Source organism: Colossoma macropomum, unplaced genomic scaffold, assembly GCF_904425465.1.
Source record: "Colossoma macropomum unplaced genomic scaffold, Colossoma_macropomum, whole genome shotgun sequence".
Taxonomy (NCBI): Eukaryota; Metazoa; Chordata; class Actinopteri; order Characiformes; family Serrasalmidae; genus Colossoma; species Colossoma macropomum.
The window spans coordinates 7,096,300-7,119,080 of NW_023494809.1; the positions used below are offsets into that span (position 1 = coordinate 7,096,300).

General features: G+C 42.3%; 1 protein-coding gene across 1 annotated transcript; it reads left to right on the forward strand.

Annotated features, from left to right (window-relative positions):
- Positions 1-899: 899 nt before the first annotated feature.
- Positions 900-20,601, forward strand: dpy19l1l (dpy-19-like 1, like (H. sapiens)). Its single transcript, XM_036558774.1, has 22 exons — positions 900-1,122; positions 2,464-2,488; positions 2,577-2,664; positions 3,366-3,503; positions 3,625-3,745; positions 5,826-5,919; positions 6,732-6,789; positions 7,848-7,939; positions 9,177-9,276; positions 9,409-9,486; positions 10,049-10,135; positions 10,236-10,295; positions 11,073-11,153; positions 11,274-11,375; positions 12,361-12,432; positions 12,549-12,622; positions 14,078-14,102; positions 14,394-14,513; positions 14,899-15,073; positions 15,221-15,320; positions 16,639-16,764; positions 19,354-20,601. The coding sequence occupies exons 1-22, from the start codon at positions 900-902 to the stop codon at positions 19,523-19,525; spliced, it is 2,211 nt and encodes a 736-aa protein (XP_036414667.1). The 3' UTR covers positions 19,526-20,601.
- Positions 20,602-22,781: the final 2,180 nt, after the last annotated feature.

Consider the following 22,781-nt stretch of genomic DNA (forward strand, 5'->3'; position numbering starts at 1 on the left):
AATGGTTATGAATTCACTGCCTGATGACTGAGACACTGTTTTATGATAGTTTAGAGAACTTAAACTCCATTCATGGTGGAGGGATACATGCAGGGCGCTGTGAGGCAAAATAGTCCCCAAAGAAAACTTATTATTTCAGATTTTCCACTATTTTTATATTCTGTTTATATTATATTCTGTCAAATATTATCTACAATATTGGAATACTTTACAAAAATAAAAAATGTTCAAGACATGTTTCACCTGTCTTTACTATTGTCATTATTTTAATAATAATAATAATTAATTTTATTATTATTATTATTACTGTTATTATTATTATTATTATCGTTATTATTATTATTACCTTTTTTATTTTATGACTTTGTTTGAGATGGAACTTCAGTGACTGTCCATGTAAAAATGCCTTAATAAAATTTAAAACGAACAAGAAAATAAAAGTGATAGTAATTTACCAGTAAAAAACACGGGAAATAATAAAAGACCAGTTAAAGCTGAAGTAAAGAAATCCGTTTTTAACTGTTTTTATCTGTTTATTAAAAACAGTGACAGAAGGAGCCTACAGCATGTTTATTGGTGATTAGTGATGTGTTCCAGATCTTAAATCAATGTTATCAATGAATCCTCTGTGTTAATTGTGAACTTTTAAAATCACATATTTGATATATTTTCTTGTTTTGTGTGTTCCACGTCATCGCCGTTGCCATGGCTACACACGCCTCGGTTCCGCGTTGTGTCCGATAGAGGGCGCCTGCGTGGCGATGCTAAAGCTAACGGTGAAGCTAACGGAGCCGCAGCCGCGGAGCAGGAGGAGCCGCTGCAGCCGAAACGGAGAGAATTAAAACAAAAACACTCCGTTTATATCACATTTAACCTTCTACGGGCTGTATTATGAAAAGATGGTAGTTAAAGCGAAGAAGCAGAGTCCGAAGGACCAGACTGCGGCGGAGAGGGAGCGCAGCCCCGCGGCTCCGGGCAGAGGCAGGCGGGCGAGGGAGAGCAGAGCGCCGCCTCAGAGCAGCCTGAACGCGTGCAGAGCCGGCAGCCTCTCCGCGCTCCTCCGGAGCCGACTCGGCCTGGGTCCGGCTGCCTCCTTCAGGCTGCTCACTGTGTTCGCTCTCGGTGAGTAAACTCGCTCTGTGATGATAAAGTGGGGAGGGCGCTTTGTTCAATAGCTTTTACCGCAGCAGGAAAACTTAACAGGGTTAAAATGCTGAATTAAAAGTTTTACAGCCGAAACACTGATTTCAGTTCAGCTTTTAGTTCAGTCAGAGCTGAAAATACACCAAGAGCAGAAGAGCAGCGCAGCTGGGTATGAGAGCAGATACATGCAGACTTACCTGTGTTTTGATATTAAGAACTGATAATGAGGGATATAAAATCATTTATTATTATTTGACTTAATAACGGCTTCTACATCAGAGCAACCGGAGGACTGAACACTGCCAACCAGCCCCAGCACAGGAACTGAGTGTGTGCCTGCATCCAAAATATAATCAAGGAATATTAAAACATTTTACATTAACTGGCACTTTTATATTTATTTATTAAACCGCACTATTTGTAAATAGAAGTACTGCCATCCACAGCGTGCAATAGCTGCTACAATCCTTTATATTCACCCTGTTTATTTTAGTTTTTTATCATTTAAATTATGTAGTCTTTCATTTTAATGGCTTGCATTTTATATTAGCTTGTATTTTAAAGTTATTCCTAGTTTAATGTTTTTTTGTTAATGCACTGTTAGGATTGCTGCCCAATTTCGTGTTACTGCAATGACAATAAAGCATCTTATATTAGATAAAAATGTCCTGTATTAATTTATTTCTGTAGAAAAGCTTGTGCACTGGCAATAAAGCCATTCTATTCTATTCTGTCCTATTTTGTGGGGTGTGGGATAAAATCACACTAATTTCTCAGTGTGATCGCACTTTAATATTGATTACTGTACTGTATACATCAGTCTGTAATGAAAATAATAAGTCTAATCATCAGTGTCTGTTCACATGCATGCAGTTAGGGGTGGGCAATATGACGATATTTTAACATTATCGTGATAAATTAAGTCACGATAAGTGTTTCTAGGCGTATCGTTGATATCATCAGTACTTAAAGATCACAGACTAACCACACGTTTCATTACAGAATGAGCACAATTAGGCCTGTTTAACTGGATTTCAGTGCAGTTTGTAAAACATTAAATACAAATATTTGGAGATATAGAATAATATTACCATTATTGTTATTATTATTGTAGTATTTATGTGGCAATACAGGTTCTATTTTATCTGTTCCAACTTATTAAATCTCAGAAAAACTAAATATCATGATTGTGAAAATGTCTTGAATATTGTGATATAATATCTTCCATCATATCGTCCACCCCTACAAATCTGCTACAGATCCCTATAGTCTGTACTGAGGAAAAATGAGGTTAATAGTTATTTGTCTCTGTGTCCTCAGCTGTCACTGCAGGATTTCTCCACTGGTAAGATGCCAATTTTCCCTCACACTCAGATAAAAAAGATAAATAAATAATAAAGTAATGTGATCTTTTTTGTTGTATGTATTTTTAGGCACCATCTCTTCCATCTGTTTGAAAACGACAGACATTTCTCTCACATGTCAGCTCTGGAGAAGGAAATGGCCTTCAGGACTGAGATGGTGCGCTTCATTTCCCTCTGATTTACTCAGTAGATTTTTCAGCTCAGTCCTGTTTTTGAGTTTGCTGCACATCCTTCAAGTGCAGTTCCACCTATTTTTCAAAATTGCTGCATAACGTTTCTGACGTAACCAGAGTGACTCAGAGTGGTTTGGTGTGAAATGGTTCAGATGTCTTTACAGTGGTGGTGATAGGAACCAGGGGTCGCCATGACTACAACACAAATATAGACATTTTATTTACTATCCAGAACCACCAGTGAACCTACACGAGTCTTCTGAGTCTACATGGAATGTTGATGATGGAAAATAGTGGAAAATCTGAAATAATAAGTTTTCTTTGGGGACTATTTTGCCTCACAGCGCCTGCATGTATCCCTCCACCATGAATGGAGTTTAAGTTCTCTAAACTATCATAAAACAGTGTCTCAGTCATCAGGCAGTGAATTCATAACCATTTCATGTAGGAACTTTCTGTGAGGGAGCTTTTAGAGGTGGACGTCTGGTTCCTATCACCACCACTGTGAACAGTTCTGACTCAGTAAGTTTCTCTAGAACAGAGCGTTTCACACCAAACCACTCTGAACCACTCTGAACCACTCTGAACGGCTCTGTTTACATCTTAATTTTGAATTTTGAAAAATGGGTGGAGTTCCCCTCTAAAGTGAGTTAAAGTGTTGTTTACTGTGTGTTTATAAATGAAGGGGCTGTATTACTCCTACTTTAAAACCATCATCGAGGCTCCGACCTTCCTGGATGGGCTTCATCTGATCATGAACGACAGGCTGACCGAGTATCCGCTGGTGATCAACACCTTAAAGAGGTTCAACTTGTACCCGGAGGTCAGACGCAGTTAAATTTCATTAAATTGTTTTAGATTTTAATTGATTTATAGATTTGATGGTCCACTGTAAATGCTTTGCATCTGAGTTCTCCGCCGCCCCCCCCCCTGTCTCTCTGCAGGTGGTCCTGGCCAGCTGGTACCGTGTTTACTCCTCTATAATGGACTTCTTCAGAATCCCCACCAAGATGTGTTGGTCCATCAACAGGGGGGAGGGGCTGGAGCCGGTGGAGAGCTGTGAAGGTATCGCTGATCAAATACAGAGGGGGGGGGTCACATTCATTGGGGGTGCTGCATCTCAATGGAAATTTAGCACAATCTAAATCAGGGGGGTCAAACTCAACCGCATAAAGGGCCATATTAAAATATCTCAATTAGCATTATGCTACAATCCGAACTGACCATTGTTTATAGAATACGCAAAAACTTCAACAGTAAAATACAGACGCCTGTAGTAGAGCTTAAAATATTACAGGAATACTTAAATATTCTAAATGTAAACATTCTCAGGAGCTCAGTCTGTTAAACCCACCTGTTTTCTTGAATTAGACCCCTGATATCTTTTCTCTACTGGAGTTCATTAAAACCTGGGCTCAGTTTCTGAGCTGCTGAGCTGCGTTCAGTGTTTACATTGGCTGAACTGTGGTTATTGTGTTTGGTGATATGACTGGTGTGGAATTGTTTAGAATTGAGGTGTAACCGCTGTCCCATAGACCAGGGGTGTCCAAAGCTCGGCCCCAGGGCCAAATGCAGCCCACGGACAGATTTTAATTCTGTTTTACGGTGTATTTTAAGCGGCCTGCCTGCCTGCCAGTACGTTGCAGTTCACCGGATGGTGGCAGCTGACCAGACCTGCAGCTTCATTTACTGAACTACATTTAGTCAAGACTACAGACATAAAGCTCAGACTACACTGAGAACTGGCGATTTTGGCAAGATGGAAAACTCCTTATCAGAGCAAATTCAGTCGTTCAGTAAATATTAACCCTTTAAGGTCGAACAGCAACGTGGCTACACTGTTTATTTGATATGTAAAGAACATTATTTAACAAAACCACAGATTCATGGAATTTTTTATTTAGTTTGTCTCACAAAGTATATTTTTCAACAAGTAAACCCTCTAATAGGAATATGATTAATACTTTAGACATGTTGTATTGTTACTCTTAAAGTTTAATTATTTATTACAAGAGCTTATCGATCCAAACTGCTCTGAATGATCAATCCAACAATAACAGAAGCATCTTTAATACAGTGATAGGAAACACAGTCACTCACAGGAAGCTCAGATTCTACACACTGATATTTTAAAAACTTAATATTTTGAATAATTGTGAATAATAGTTCAGCCCTCAGGTATTTTGACACAGTACAATCTGGTCCTGTTTGAAGAAAGTTTGGACACCTCTGCCATAGACTATTGTTGGAGTAGGAGAGTCCGAGCACACATTTTGTTGCAGTGCATGCTGGGCACTGTAGAATTTTGAAATTGAAACACTTTTGTGGGCCGGTTAGGATTGTGTGGTGGGCCTGATCTGACCCGCCGGCCTTGTGTTTGACACATGGGCTCTAAACAATCACACGCTGGCCTCAGATGAGCTACTGAACGAAATCATATTAAAACTAAAACGTTTAGTTCCCAGAAATCATTAGAGCTTCTCTGAAGACCTAGATCAGTGTTCCCCAACCCGGTCCTCAGAGCCGGTCCACATTTTGGCTCCAACCATACTCGGATCATTAGGAACTATTCAGTTCGTCCTGCTGAAGGTGAAGACTAAACATGGAGAAGCAGCGTTTAGATACTACGCTGCTCTTAAATGGACCCAGTGGACAGAGAGCTCTACTGCTCCTCTGTCCTCTAACAGCATTATATTATCATCATTTCATTCACATAATTTAATGATTAATTGCTTCTCTTTTTAAAATCTGTTTTGATCATGTTTTTATTCCCCCACATCTTTTTACATTTTAATCTGAAAGATCTCTGTATTTTCTCATTTGTAAAGCAGTTTGAATGACCACAGTGCATTAAAAATGCTGTATAAACAAACCAGCCGTGCTTCAGCTCAACACAGAGATGAAGGAGAAAAGTGGACTGTGAGAACCGGACTAGGAAACGCAGCTCCAGAGGTTCTCAGGGTTCCTCAGTGGACTGATTCACGTTTCTCTTTTCTTGTACAGTTTTAACTCAGACTAAATTTATCTTCACTCCTGCGAACACTGAGAATAATAATACCAGCTCAGAGCTGAAGGTGTGAGAGTCGAGTTGTTCTCTGCTGCTGTCAGGTTTCCTTCCTCTTCACACCTGCTGTGTTTCTCTCAGGATTGGGCGACCCTGCTTACTTCTACGTCACGTTTGTTTTCCTGCTGAACGGAGTGATGATGAGCCTGTTCTACGTTTACGGAACGTATCTGAGGTGAGTCAGAGGGTCAGATTTCAGTGATCGATCAGTTTTAGGCTGGTTTTACACTGAAACCTTCACACAACTTTAGTGGCTTGAAACCTACATGGAACTAAAGTTCAGAGTTGCAGAATTTAAAGCGCCCTGCTACTTATTTGAAACTCAGCCACAACGTCTCAATATTCTCAAGTTTCGTAAAAAAAAAACAAAAAAAGCCAATCAAAATGCAGGTAACGCATCACATGATCACTGTTTTAAAACCATTGATTTCACCGGATCAGTGAAGGAGAGAAAAGAACCGAAGATGGTTTATTATGAATCTGAAATGAAGATCCTCCTGATGAACTTCAGGGCGGTGGTTCAGTTTCTGTCCTCTCAGTCTGTAACTGTAACGGCTACTTAAACATTAGTTTTCAAAGCCTTAACAAAAAAACAACAGAAAAAAATCCAATATACCAAACAATTGCATATGGATATATAAAACACAGATATATAGATACAGAAAAAAGAACGGCAGTAACAGCTGGAAAAAATATACCGAGAATGCCGCAAATATGTAAATGACACTGTGCAGATGACTTTATAACGAGAGTGATGTGGTGTTTTAAAAATTGTTGGTAATTTGTTTGACTAGTGGATTAACTAATTGTGTTGCGCGCAAATTGGATTGGTTTTTGAGTTGCTCTGTGTAGCTGTCAGGTTGCACAGGAATTATGTTGCATGCAACTCAATTTGCAACTGGCTGCATGTCAGTTTCATGGTGTAAAGCTGGCCTCACAGCCTGTTCCAGTGTCCACTAACGTTCCTGTGTTCTGTTTTTGTGGCAGTGGCAGCCGACTCGGCGGAGCGGTTACAGTTCTGTGTTTCTTTTTTAACCACGGAGAGGTATGAACACACACACACACACACACACACACTCAAACACACACACACACACACACACACACACACACACACACACACACACACACACACACACAAAGAACTGCTGAAATAGAGCCATAGTTTTTACACAGTTCACACAGCCCCCCTCCCTCCCTCCCCCCTGGGTGGCTCATGTGGTTTCTGACACTGTATGACAGACGACTGTCTTCATAAACACTGAACCACAGTTTACTCCATAATCATAGATAACAGAGTCAGACAGTATCAGAAACCACAGTCTAGAGACGACACACACGCTCAAACAACACGGTTCTATAAGGGTTCCTTAGGAAAGAAAATGGTTCCATGAACACTCAAAGAAACATTTGCATGATGAAAGGGTTCTTCAGATTATGCTGTAGATAGTTCTATTTTGAACCTTTTTGAAAAGGGTTCTATATAGCACCAAAAGGGTTCTTCTATTATTATGATGTCAAGCTTGTAACAATAGAAGAAACCTCTTGGGTGCTATATAGAACCCTTTTCAAATAGGTTCTATATAGAACTATCTACAGCACATTAAAAAGGTGATTCTTCAAGGGTTCTTTAGTAAAGAGAATGGTTCCATTTAGAACCACGAGCTCTGTCTAGAACCATATCATGCTTAAATGGTTCTTTGCATGATGGAATCATTTTCAGATTGACGGAGAATGTATTATGGTTCTATATAGAACCGAAAAGGGTTCTGCTGCGTTATGATGTCAAGCTTGTAACAATAACAGAACCCTTTTTGGTGCTATATAGAACCATAACACATTCTTTGAGTGTTCATGGTTCTATGTAGAACCATTTTCTTTACTAAAGAACCCTTGAAGAACCGTGTTTCTTAACGGTGTAGCACCGTGCTAATTGGTGTTGTATAAGCTGCCATTGCTTGTTGGCTACGTTAGCCTACATTAGCTCCAGTGCTAAAGCTAAAGGAGCGTCAGACAGCCGGCGCGTTTTGGCTGATTGGCGGCTTTAACAGTGTTAACACAGCTGTTTGTGTATAACGGCTTGTTGTGTGTTGTGTCTGTCAGAGTACGCGAGTGATGTGGACCCCCCCGCTGAGAGAGAGCTTCTCCTACCCCTTCCTCGTCCTGCAGATGCTCCTCCTCACCTACATCCTCAGGTAGCTCACTGTGGATGTGTTGGTATTTGCTGATGAATTATAGAAGATGCAGATTCCAACATCCCACCAGCTCTGTGGTGTAAAACTCTGAGCAGGTCCTGCTGATCACTATGATCAAGATGAGAAGATCTGAGTCACTTTGAAAGAGCTGAACATCTCTGAGGGGTTTAGTAGTGATGCGTTGGCCAACAGTGTGTCCAATCTGATTGAATACATTGGGATTACAGATTCAGACTGAGGTGTTTATTCTCACTCTACTCAACACTCTGATGAACATCTCTGTTTACATCCTCACAACAAGTAATCAGATCCAAAATTACAAGCATGTGTAGAGTCCATCTTAGTGTAGACGTTACCATGACAACCAGCATCACGCGAGTCCAGTCAGAGTGAGATGAGCAGCAGTGAGCAGTGCTTGTGTTTTTAACTGCTTTAAAATGATGTCAGACTCAGGAAAACGTCCTTCACATGTCCTTATTAAAGAAGGCCGAGAGGAAGACGTCGTGTTCTGAGACACATAAGCTGGACGTCCGTCCCACCGCCGTCTTTTAAAGATCAGAGCATAAACTTCGTCTCCTCTGCAGACCAGTTTCTGCTCCACCATGTTGAACGGTATAAACTTTCACTATGACGTGACGAACACGATCAGAACGGACTTAAACTTTCCGATAGGGAATGTGATCAGATACAGGCGTTTACACGGATATTATTCTTCTATTTAACGGATTATTTACAGGATTACCCACCTCGATCAGTCGGATAGAAACTGTATTCTGAATGGCCTCAATCAGACTAAACTATTCCGACTGAGGTGTTTACATGGACGTATTCTATTCCGACTGAGCTATTAGTCTGATTATTAATGGATTATCGGGCTACATGAAGTGGCTGTTCTCCACCACTATCGACAAAACACCAGCTGAGCGAATCTTGAATCTGGAAGAACCGTGTTCCATCATAGAGCCCTGAAGCTGCTCTGGTGGCCCAACACCTTAATACGCTTTATGCTGTTTTGTCCTCGTCTGTGTTCTTATATTGTGTAAACAGTTTCTCCAGTTGTGTATCTGGTGTATTATTAATAATAATAATAATCCTGAGTCGTGCCAGATTAATCAACTCTAACTGGTGAAATGTGAGATTAAACGAGTGGAAACTCAATTAAGTTCCCAGTGCTGGTGTTCCTGGTTCTGACTGGCTCCTGTGCTGGTCCTCCTGATGATGCGTTGTGTCTCTGCAGGAGCCGTAAGCCGAGCCGTAACGCCGTTCTGGCTCTGTGTCTGTCTAACGTGGTCTTCATGCTGCCCTGGCAGTTCGCTCAGTTCGTCCTACTGACGCAGGTGAGCCGAGCGGCCGGGTCAGAACCACCTCTGATCATTCTGAGCTCTTTATAGTACACTAAAAAGTTTGAGTTCATTTTTCAGTTTTACAGTTTTTCTGCATTTTTTAACCCAAATTCCCTCTAATTCCAGGTGGCCTCTCTGTTCGTCTCCTACGTTCTGGGCTACTTGAGTCCAGATAAAATGCAGACCATCCTGACCACCCACATGGTGAGAGGCTCCTCGCAGCACTCTGCTCTGAGCGTCTGAGTGTTGGAGATCTGAGCCAGATTCACAGAAGAAAATCTTCAATGTGCTTTTTTCTCAGTTACATACTTAAACAGTTCTTTCTTCTTTCCTTATAAAAAAGTCTTTTCACATCAAAACTAAACATTTTTTATTTTGCCAAATCGTTAGCAAAGAAAGATGTGCAGAATATCTGTGATCACACAGTGGAAGGGCAGTGACACTGGGCTGCTGTCCATTCAGGGAAAGTGAAAGTAGCGTGAAGAGCTTCATCACCTCGTGGAGAAGCTGAAACTCCGAGTTCTTCCACACAGGCTGTGACTCTGGTGTTCGTAGCTCAGTTTGACATCTAATTGTTAAAATCCATCAGAGAGGTTTTCTGCTGCAGAGCATCGTCACTTCAGTGCTTCTTTGCTAAATGTTTTTGAATATTTGGTTTGATTTTGCAGCTTTTTTTCACCTTATTAGACTAAATGAAGATGTTATCTGATGTGGTGTTTCTGCCGTATCGTCCAGCCCTGCTGTACTGCCCTGTGTTCTGTCTCAGGTGGCTCTGGGAGTGTGTTTCGTCCTGATGTTTGGGAACTCCATGCTGCTCACCTCCTTCTACGCCTCCTCTCTCATCTCCATTTGGGTGAGTTAGACCAGCGTGACTCTGGGGGGCGCGGGCGGCGCGGGGGGTCTGCACTTTCACTTCTGCTGGACTGAGTGATGGTTTTATCTTCTCGTTTCAGGGAATCATCGCTCTCAGGGACCGGTTCCGAGAAACCTTCAGACCTGGACTTCTCACATGGGTAAGAGAGGAACTCAGGAGGAACCAGGACTCGCTGATTTGGTCTCTGCTGGTTTTAAAGTGATAGTGTCTCCATTTGCTTCTTTAGTTTTCGCACTGGAGCTATCAGATCGGTATCAGACAATACTCAAGGTTTTAGTATCGGCATTGGTTATTGGACGATACTCAAGGTTTCAGTATCTGTATTGGTTATTGGACGATACTCAAGGTTTCAGTATCGGTATTGGTTATTGGACGATACTCAAGGTTTCAGTATCGGTATTGGTTATTGGACGATACTCAAGGTTTCAGTATCGGTATTGGTTATTGGACGATACTCAAGGTTTCAGTATCTGTATTGGTTATTGGACGATACTCAAGGTTTCAGTATCGGTATACGATACTCAAGGTTTAAGTATCGGTATCAGCTATTGGGCGATACTCAAGGTTTCAAAATCACATCAGTATCAGACTGTGCTAATTTCAGTATCGATATTGGTTATCAGACGATACTCAAGGTTTCAGTATCGGTACCAGATGATACTCAAGGTTTCAGTATCGGTATCGGTTATCGGACGATACTCAAGGTTTTAGTATCGGTATCAGGCGTTACTCAAGGTTTCAGTATCGGTATCAGTTATCGGACGATACTTGAGGTTTTAGTATCAGTATCAGACGATACTCAAGATTTATAAGTATCAATATCAGCTATCGGACGATACTCAAGGTTTCAGCATCAACTGACAACAAATTTTAGATTTTTGCTGAACTGTCATTTCAATGGCGTTTCTACCCACAGGTCATGCAGTGCCTGGCTTGGGTGGTGACCACGGTCATTCTGAAGTTCATGCTGGCCTTGGTGTTGGGGGCGTCGGATGATGTAAGTGTCTGAGTGAGGCGGAAAGCAGCGGTGATGATTTTTATCACTGTTATTGATTATCGTCGTGGTTTAGCTCTTGTGTGGATCACTCTGATTATCTTGTGTTTATCTGGTCTTTAGGCTCACATCAGCAGCCTGATCAAGTCCAAATTCACCAGCTACAAGGACTTTGACACCATGATGTACACTTGCGCCGCCGAGTTCGACTTCATGGAGGTGGAGGTCAGTGGCGCCAACCTTCTCAGGGTCAGAAACTGACCACGAGACTTCACTGCAACGATTAACGATAGTGTGATGTTTACACCAGCAGGTCCTATAAAGTGACAGGTGGTCAGAACGTTGGATCAATAGTTCTCACGCTGCAGCATCACGTTTGAGAGCCAAACAGAAGTTGAGCTTAAATGTAAAGCAGCAGAACAGTGTTTGTGTTCACCTGCAGAGATTTTCTCCAATCTGATCGAAAACATTCAGTTACAGATTCAGACTGAGGTGTTTATTCTCACTCTACTGAACAATCTGATGAAAATCTCTGTTTACATGCTCACTACAAGTAATCCGATCTAAAACGACGCGCATGCGTAGAGAACCACTTGGTGTAGACGTTACCATGACAACCAGCATCACGTGAGTCCAGTCAGAGTGAGATGAGCAGCAGTGAGCAGTGCTTGTGTTTTTAATCTCTTTAAAATGATGTCAGACTCAGGAAAACGTCCTTCACATGTCCTTATTAAAGAAGGCCGAGAGGAAGACGTCGTGTTCTGAGACACATAAGCTGGACGTCCGTCCCACCGCCGTCTTTTAAAGATCAGAGCATAAACTTCGTCTCCTCTGCAGACCAGTTTCTGCTCCGCCATGTTGAACGGTATAAACTTTCACTATGACGCGACGAACATGATCAGAACGGACTTAAACTTTCCGATAGGGAATGTAATCAGATACAGGCGTTTACACGGATATTATTCTTCTATTTAACGGATTACGATACTCAGGGTTTCAGTCTCGGTACCGGCTGTTGGATATATTATAAACAGCACTAACATACATACCATATTGCAAATCCCAAACAGGTGCTACTATTAAAATAGTGCTGCAGTCTGACTGTATCTGACCCTCAGTATAAACAGCCAACCAGGTTTTAGAACTGGACCAACACACCCAGATTGCGCTGAGGAACTGACCCTAACGTAGACCCTCTGTGCTGTTTCAGACGGTCCTGCGCTACATTAAAACTCTGCTGCTGCCCGTCAACGTGCTGCTGGTCGGCGTTATTGCTGGACGGGTGAGGCTTCGGTTTTTACATTATATTTCATATTTCATTTACCCAGAATTCCCTTCACATCTATACATCATGAAGAAAATATTTATCTTATCCTTCTTCTCTTCATCTCCCTGCAGACCTTAAAGGACGTCGTCTCATTCATCAGACATCCAAGTCCTGCAGAACCTGAAAACGATCACGGCTCTGACCAGTGAGTGACCGATTCATTTAAGTTCATTTACAGTTTGACATTTGGGTTTTTGATCTGCTGGAACAGCTGCATATCAGATCTGAGCTCAGCTTAAATATTAGTACTAACTGACTGATAGAAAAACATATCGCTGTTGTCGGAAGAAAACCTTGTATCTCCAAAATGGTAACTTTACAGGAATGGAACCAGAATTTGTCCAAGTCATTTTGGGTCGTTTGTTTTGGTCCATTCATCATGAAATTTACACACAATGTAAAGAGCAACAGGCATTTTCAAATTACCAAAAACAAAAAAAACAATTAAACAATTAAAAAGCACTCATGGCTGAAACACGCCTTAAAACTTTGGTGTAGTTTAGCCCCACTTATTCACACTTTACACCAAAGTTTTTTTTGTTTTTGTTTTACCACTTTTCTCCCCAATTTAGTCGTCTCCAATTCCACCCGCTAGTTAGGACTCCCCCAATCACACGATGCTATCAACGCTGGGAGGGTGAAGGCAACACAGGCTTCCTCCGAGCCCTGTGAAGCCAACCACCGCTTCTTTTCGAGCTGCCGCTCACGCAACGGCACTGGACAGCCGAACGCGCTCGGAGGAAAGTGCCAACCGCCAGATCTGTTACGTCAGCTAACAGACGCCTGCGCTGACTAGCATCGCGCTGAGTGATGGGGGGAGAAGGAGGGGCCATCCTACCCACCCAGAGAGAGCGAGGCCAGTTGTGCTCTCTCGGACTCCCGGCTACGGACGGCTGTAGCATCACCAGGGATCGAACTTGCGATCTCCTGATGATAGGGCCAACGCTTAGACGGCTGCGCCACTCGGGAGCCCTACACCAAAGTTTTAAGGATTGTTTCAGCTATGAGTGCTTTTTAATGAGGCACAATACAGGATAGCCAATCAGAACAGAGCTCGTTTACATACATCTGTCTTAAAAGCACAAAAAAAGCCTAAAGAGAGGCTGAAAATGATTGAAAATGTTGCAGAAATGAATTCTGACTGTTTTGGTCCATAAAACTACACAAATGTTATAAATCGACCGCAAGGGAGAAAATAAAATCAAATAAAATATAGAATATGGACCCTTTAATATGCAGAATGAGTAACAAACATTTTTTTCAAACTTAATCTAAAATGAGAGTCAGCAGTGAGAGTGACGGCGCTTTGAACACTTTGAGACACTTTGAGAGCTGTGTCACACCTCACAGAGCCGGGGATACAGAACAGACAACACAACAGGATCAGTTCACACTCAGAGTGAAAATGAGGAATTATTAAAATAGCATATTTCATCTAAATCAGATCAGGTGTATTAATGTACTCATCTATACTGAGCAGCTGTTTACTAGCATATAAATACTGAACCGATATCAGCTGATAAGCTGTATTAAAGCTCTGGAGACGACAGTGGAGTCGTTTACTGTTTATTAATTGTTTGAGTTGTTTGTGTCTTTACAGGTCAGAGAAGTTGGTGAAGGGTGTGGTAAGAGCAGCATCATTTAAACTCCACTGACCTTCAGCTTCACTGGCTATACTACTACTATTACACTACTACTTACTACTACACTAATAATAATAATAATAATAATTTTACTTAATGCATTCCCTAATAATTAATGATTAAACATGCAAGTAATGTTTCAGTTGGTATAACTATAATCATATTTTTGTTGTTAAATGTAATAGTTTAAAAAGTAACTGAAATATAATAATTAATAATAGTGTTATTATTTAATGTAGTAATTCGATGCTCTGTGTTTGACTCTCTGTGTAGATGGTGTATCACAGTCTGCAGTTGTTGGCGTTTGCAGTTCTGGCTGTTCTCATCATGAGACTCAAACTGTTCCTCACTCCTCACATGTGTCTGATGGCGTCTCTGCTCTGCTCTAGACAGGTACAACCCCACCCCACTCCCCCAACACACACACACACACCTGTATCTCACTGTAAACCTCATAAACTCACTCATATACCACTGTAAACCTTGTAAACTCAACTGTGTACCACTGTAAACCTTGTAAACTCAACTGTGTACCACTGTAAACCTTGTAAACTCAACTGTGTACCACTGTAAACCTTGTAAACTCACCCGTATATCACTGTAAACCCTGTAAAAATCCCCCATGTCACTGTAAATCCTGTAAGCACCCTGTATTTCACTGTAAATGCTGACTGGATGACTCTGTACTGATTCAGGTGTTGATATGAAGGTTTATAATCTGTATATGAGTGTTATGATTATTACGCTGTAAGTGAACGTGGTTTGTGTCCTCGTGCAGCTGTTCGGTTGGCTCGGTGAAAAGCTGAAGCACCATGCGGCCGTCCTCGCCATCCTGTCCATCATGGCTGTTCAGGGTGTGACCAACCTACAGTACCAGTGGGGCATCATGGGAGAGTTCAGTAACCTGCCTCAGGAGGAGCTGCTGGAGTGGATAAAGGAGAACACTCCACAGAGTGAGCAGACCATCCTGATTCACACCCTCTGTAGCTCATTCGTTCATTCAGACCAGAAGCTTCATCATCATAAACTTAATTTATTTAATTTAATGAATCTTACTGAGTTAATACTAGTGCTGATACTGATGGTGGTGTGTTGTGCAGGTGCGGTGTTTGCGGGTGCGATGCCCACCATGGCCAGTGTGAAGCTGTCAACTGGCAGAGCCATCGTCAACCACCCGCACTACGAGGACGCAGGACTGAGGTTAATACACTACACTAGCACTTACACCACCACTGTCGCTACACTACGACTGTAACTACCCTACACTGACACTACAGCTGTTACTACACCATCGTGGCCGCTAACATTACCACTACACGAACACGGCCGCTAACGCTGCACTACCACTGCACACGAACTCTGCGCTGCCTCTAACACACTGAGTGTGTTTACATGCACTTAATAATCTGATAACTGCAGAAAATCAGATTTTGTCAGTAATCAGATCAACGCGTTTACAAACAGTTGAGTAATCAGATAATGGGGAAACTCCAGGTCTACATGAGTCAGACAGTAATCAGATTTCTGCTTTACAACCAGCCAATAAACTCACAAAAGAAGACGTGACGTAAACGTAAAACTCAACTTCATGACGCGGCTTTTTTCATCGCGCGAATTCACTTAAAAATATGATCGTACATCATTTAGAAGATGAAGAATATTAAAATCCTTCATTTTGTGTTTGGTTTCAGCATCGCTTCAGTAACGCCGCTCGCTTATTTCCGGTACCACCGTCATGCTCAGACTGAGAAATCCGAAAGAAATCAGAGTAAGAGTTTACAGCACTGAGAAATCTGATTACTGAGCTAAAATCCAGCCTCTTTATCAGATTTCTAGATCGGAGTATGCTGTTTACATGACCATTTGAATAATCAGATAACTGCAGAAATCTGATTATGATCAGATTAATGAGTTCATGTAAACACACTCAGTAACACAACAGCTACACTAACATGACCACTAACATTACAACTAACTACTAATACACTCGCACCAGCACAACACACACTAACACACCACCACCACGTCAGAGTCACTGCAGTGCTGAGAATGATCCACCACCCAAAAAGTACCTGCTCTGTGAGGGTCCATGGGGGTCCTGACCACTGAAGAACAGGGTAACAGAGTATGCAGAGAAACAGATGGACTACAGTAACTGTAGAACAACAGAGTGAATCTATACGGTCAGTGGAGCTGATAAAGTGGACAGTGAGTGTAGAAACAAGGAGGTGGACTTAATGAAGAGCTCAGTGAGTTTATGTAAATCATAGTTTTCTGTATTGATGCACACATTTATAACCCACAGTGCTGTTTGTGTCTTATTGAGCTGTGTACATGTTATATGTATGTATTCTGTAAAGTCCAGCTGCTCTGTGTGAACATTTCCTGATGAGTGGACCCACAGAGACGATGCTGTGAATAAAAACTTGTCCTCCTTCTGTAAAGTCGTCGTCCTGAGGTTTCGTTAAAACAGCGACGGTCAGTAAAGGCGAGTGTTGTGTGCTGTGTTTGTGGTCAGAGAGCGGACGAAGCTGGTGTATGCGATGTACAGCCGTAAGCCGGTGGAGGTGGTGAAGAGGAACCTCATCAGTCTGCAGGTGGATTACTTCATCCTGGAGGACTCGTGGTGCACCAGACGCTCCAGGTGAACGCAAACACAGCTCTGCTCTGTTAAAGCAACAGTGCAGCAAAACAGTACACGCCCCCGGAGGTAGCCGCTCAGCCGAGACGTGTTCGGTGTCTGAAGTTCGCTTCTTTAGTTTTAGCACTGGAGCTATGAGGCTAATGTAGCTAATGAGTAATGGAAGCTTATACTCCACCAGTTAGCGCTGGGCTAACTGTCCTTCTAAACAGACACGCTCACCTTAAACATGTTAGTAGAGTGAACTTCTCTGTGCTCAGGCGACAGAATGTGACTGCTGCACCATTTAAGGTGGAACAGAAAATTCGAATAAGAAGCTGCGAATAGGGGAGCTTCAGCTCTGAGTCTCGGAGTGTGGAGCTGTTCAGTATCTTATAACTAATATTAAGTGACCCTTATTAGTCACCTTCGCATTTAACCCATCCACGCAGTGAAACACCACATACACATTAGTCAAAGCACACACACACTAGGGGGCAGTGAGCAGCCCTATCCACCAGCAGTTGGGGGTTAGGTGTCTTGCTCAAGGGCACTTCAGTCACATACTGTCGGCTCAGGGGATCAAACCGGCGACCTTCCGGTCACGAGGCTGGTTCCCTAACCTCCAGCCATCCTGCCCCACTAACAGACCTGATTATTTGGTTTATGACACTTTATGATATAAACATGGACTAAAGTACTTTAGCTTAGCGAAACACAGTAGCAGCATCTGAAATCAGCAGATGACTCAGGAAAGCGGCGGCATCTGAGTTGGAGGAAATTCAGATGCTAATATTCCAGTTTGAATTATGTATTAAGTATTTCTTTAATACACCTGTCCAGGGTGTGTCCTGCCTTCCGCCCAGTGACAGCTGGGATAGGCTCCAGCACCCCACCGCGACCCAGAAGGATAAGCGGTTTAGATGATGTGTGTGTGTGTGTGTGTGTGTGTGTGTGTGTGTGTGTATTTCTTCAAAACAGTCACACTCGTTTTTGTGCTGTGTCGGTGGAGTTCACTGTGCCGAGTGGTTTCTTGACGCAGATTTCCAGAAAAAATAGAAAACTTCTGCTTTGAGTTTAAATTTGGCAAATGTTGACACAAATTTGACTAACAGTGCTGCTGATGATGAAGCTAACGCTAATTTAACCAGCACAAACCTTTAGACATCTCTTTCCTCTGACCACACCAGATATTTATGCGTTTTCCTTCAGGTCAGTGTGTCCTGTACTGTTCTGAGCGTATAATTATCTGATACAGTTCTGATTTACTGTTTACAGTTTACTGTTTATGACATGTAAGTTAGCCAGCCTGCTAAATCTAAGGGTTAGCTTAGAACCTTGCACTGACCACCTACACTTAGGCCTAATCCCATTTCTTCTTTTTACCCCTACCCCTTGTTTTCGAGTGTCACCCTAACCCTTTGAAACTGAGTTACAGGGTAGTGGTTGGAATCTTCCCTCTGAAATGAGACCCTCAAATAAAAAGAGCAGCACTTCATTAACAGCTACCAGCGCTGCTCTGTAGGCGACCCTGCCAGTCTGCAGTGACAGCAGAGGAGGGTAAAGTTCAGCTCCTCACTGCTGGGCTTTAGTTACATTTAGGACATCATATGATCTTCAAAGAGGGGGGCAATTATTTATTATCACCCCCCCCTAATTCTTCAGTGATATGAAGCTGAAGTCAGATATTCACCAGATTCTTGTTAGAACTTTCCTGTTCCACCTTAAATGGAGCAGCAGTTACATTCTGGCGCTTCAGGCATCAGAACTGCTGGACTATTTAAGGTGGAACGGGAAATTTAGCTAGCTAGCCACTGAGACGTTAGCATGCTGTTAGCGATTTTTTATGCTTGTTATGAAGAAAATTCTCACATTTGTGGGTTTCTTTGGTCTCTTGTTCTCCATCTTGCTGGTTTTTCATTTTTCCTCATATCTCTCTGTTTGGAGTCTCTGAAAAACCTCCGTTTGCAGGGTCATGTAGCCCCAACACTTCACCCTCCCCCTCTATCTCAACAAGAATCAGGACACCCTACCCTCAGATGAGAGCACGCAAAACAGAGGGCTCAGGGCTCAGTGGTAGGGGCGAGGGGTGAAATGGGACGGAGCCTTACACTGTATTGCGCTACAGATCGGCGTGCAGCACCGTATGGAATTATTTGGTATCTAATGTATGTTCGTATCTGATAATGTATCTAGTTAGCTAGCTTGCTAACTGCTAGGTTAGCTCTCTGGCTAAGTGTCTGCAGTAAATGACACCAGTAATCTACACTTCGTGCAGCGCTGTGCTGTTCTAATGATCTGATATAACTGTGTTCAGTTTTGTGTTTCCAGTGTTTATGATTCTGAGTTACATTCAGCAACACTCAGCCAGCCAGTCGTCGGAGGCGAGCCTGTGAAGATCGAGTCGCTATGCTAACTGGGGGTCTGTAAGCTTCCATTACTTGTTAGCTGCATTAGCCTCGTAGCTCCAGTGCTGAAACCGAAGCTTCAGACACCGAACACGTCTCAGCTGACCGTCTGCGTTGGAGTGAGAAGGGAAAGCTGAGTGAATTTAGATTTCTGAGTGAACTGTCGCTTTAACCCTCTGGCTGACCCTCTGTTGTTGCGTTGCAGGCCGGGGTGCAGCATGCCGGAGATCTGGGACGTGGAGGACCCTCAGAACGCGGGGAAGACCCCCCTCTGTACGATGATGTCCAGAGATACTCGGCCGCACTTCAGCACCGTCTTTTACAACAGCGTTTACAAAGTGCTGAAAGTCCCCAAAGCGGCGCGGCCGTCCAGATAACAGCGCCGCGTCAGCATCTCTCAGCAGGCGCGAGCGCGTCTGAACGGCTACTGTTCGTTTTCTAAAGCTCGTCTTCTGTGAGAGCCGTTTATCCTCGGTGTGCGTTTGTTATGGTACCTGTAGCAGGTGTTTTACTGAGCGCGCTGCTCGACTGTGACTATTATTGATATTATTATTATTATTATTATTATTTTTAGCTGAAAGCTGACGGCCGTTCCTGCTGCTGCTCTTCCCCAGATCAGGACGTTCAATCCTCCGCTTTTTTCGCCTTCTTTCCGGAGTGGGAACGCGTTAGGATACAGCTTTGTGTGGAAGCTCATTCCCACCAAGCAGAGGAGAGAGAATACCCTGCGTCTCTCGCAGCAGCAGCACGTCTAACGCTTCACTCAGTTTCTCAAAATAATGACTTATTTTCTTAAAATGATCATTTCAGACAGTGACGAATCACATTACAATTATTACCTTCTTAAAATTTAGTAACTCATTATTTGAACAAAGTAAGTCAGGATGTTGAGAAAATCAATATTTCAACAAAGGAGATTAAAATTTGGGTGAGTAAGTCATTATTTTAGATGGACTGTGGTGTTGATGAGCTTCACCTTCAGCTAAACCTAATTAGCCTTAATTTTGGAGGGAACACTGTTTAATGCCGTTGTAGCAGGACACGCCCCTTTAAGGAGGAACAGGAGTGATTTTCTGGTCATTCGACTGTTTAATTTAATAGAAATGATGCAGAATCTGTTCAGTGTTTTCATCTCGTAGACTCAGGCTGGGTCCGTGGTGTGTGTGGTCACTCTCTGACCGTGCGTGTTTTTAGGAAGTCTGTAGTTCTGCATTATTTCCTGAGCGTTTGAAGGTCGACGCTCTGCATGGGGGTGAAGTTTGTTTCACAATCGGTCACTTCCTGTCAGCGTTTGCCTCGTTTCCTGTCCGTTACAGCTGGAGGTGGAAAAGGATGAGCAGCAGAAAAACTGCAGAAGTTCAGAAGAAGACAAACACACACGCACACACACACACACACACACACACAGAGATACAGATACACACACACACACACACACACACACACACACACACACACTCACACACAGAGATACAGATACACACATACAGATACACACACACACACACACACACACACACACACACCTACACACAGATACAGATACACACACACACACACACATACAGATACACACACACACAGATACAGATACACACACACACACACACACACAGATACAGATACACACACACACACACACACACACCTACACACAGATACAGATACACACACACACACATACAGATACACACACACACACACACAGATACAGATACACACACACACACACACAAACAAACACCTACACACACACACAGACACACACACACACAGATACATACAGATACACACACACACACACAGAGACACACACACAACCTCACATCCCGATCAGGATTAAAGTGTGAGTGAAAAAGGAAACTAGAATTCCAGTCAGAGCTCTTTTCACTGCTGAGTCTAGAACCTCCTCCTGCTGCACGTTCACCATCACAAACCACTGCTTTCAGTTTCCACACGTTCTAGACGTTCTAAACCATGAAACAGGAGCTGCTGCAGCTTCACTGAATCATTACTATAATCCAGTATTACACAGGTTCTAGATAAGTCTCTGTGGAACGTGTCATAGTCGTCATTATAAAGCTTCACAACTCTGAAACAGTAAATTATTGAAATAAAAAAAATCAAAACTTTCATATTTCATAACTCATTACCGTCCACCTGAAACGTTCCTTCAGTCTGTCGTTCTCTGAGCTGCTCGAGCACCGATCTGGAGAACTGTAGGTACCTCTTTAAAATAAGACTGACCTTATAAATGGTTTAAAATGAGTTTATCATTAATTAGTTCATAAACACCTCAGTCATTAATAAGCAGTTATAACACACTAATAAAACATGTTGTACACCAAAGCAGCCAATCACAGAACTTCTGAATCAGGTAATCAGCTGGAGCAGGTGTGGCACAGTGTGGGCGGAGCTACACTCCTAATAAAGATGGTTCTTCAAGGGTTCTTTAATAAAGACAGTGGTTCTATAAAGAACCAAAAACACCCAATGGGCCCTTTGCATGATTAAATGGTTCTCTGCATATTGAAAAGGTTCTTAAGATTAATGAAGAATGTGTTATGGTTCTATTGTTGTTACAAGCTAGACATCACAACAAAAGCAGAACCCTTTTGGTTTTATATAGAACCACAGCACAGTCCATCAATCCGAAGAACAATTTCATCATGCAAAGAACCTTTTAACCATGAAGTGGTTCTAGATAGAACGGGTGGTTCTAAATAGAACCATCACCTTTACTAAAGGACCTTTAAAGAACCATCTTTTTCAGAGCGTAGATCTCCAGGCCCAGGGTTGATGACCACTGGTGTCAGTGAATGTGGGTTCACTATTTGGCAAACCGGTCACTGTTGCCCTTTTATTTGTGTTATAAGTGCTTAATAATGATTTTAAAGTATTTATGATCCAACAACCACTGATAGACCATTAATAGCCTCATTATAAACCATTTATAAACCACTATGTAAATGTATAAAGGGGTTTAAATGTAGTCGTACAATAAAATGGTACAGACTTTTTAACCCAAACGGCTAAAATGTTTTTATCACTCTGATATTAAAAAAACAAACATATGCAAATTATTGATCATCAAAAGCAGATCAGTCGTGTCCTGATAGGTGTTCATACAAAGCGTCATCATTTTGGACCAATCAGGAGACGTTCTGTAGCATTTTTTTCACCATTAATGTAGCGGCTGGTCGTGAATGGGGTGACTGTAATGTATGCTAACGTAGCGGTCAGTCTGTCGGTCAGTTCATCATTAGATGTAAAGATCAGTTTTTAATAATTTACAACTGTAAATGAACAAAAACATTAAAATCAGACGAGATCAGATTTCTGAGGTTCTGAACTGACAGTGAGGATACATTTGGGCCTGATTAGCTTTATGCTAACACACGGCAGAGTGGACACAGACCAGACTGGCCTCAGGCTTGTCTGACCCAGTGCATCATGGGAAACGTGCCTCAGGCAGTAATCAGTGAAAGTCTTTAATCTGATGATAAACGTGTGAAGTGTAGAAATAAAATGAACCAGTTCAGTATTCTTACCCACAATGCAGTGCACCTGGTCATTAGTGTTGGCTTTATTATTAACGTCCTCACTGGAACTCAACCCGAAACTTCAGAGGGG

Excerpts from the sequence above, each read along its gene's own strand:
- dpy19l1l (XM_036558774.1), top strand. The coding sequence starts at position 900 with ATGGTAGTTAAAGCGAAGAAGCAGAGTCCGAAGGACCAGACTGCGGCG. Across the intron at positions 1,123-2,463 it reads GCTCACTGTGTTCGCTCTCG|CTGTCACTGCAGGATTTCTC; the intron begins GTGAGTAAACTC and ends CTGTGTCCTCAG. Across the intron at positions 9,487-10,048 it reads CCATCCTGACCACCCACATG|GTGGCTCTGGGAGTGTGTTT; the intron begins GTGAGAGGCTCC and ends GTTCTGTCTCAG.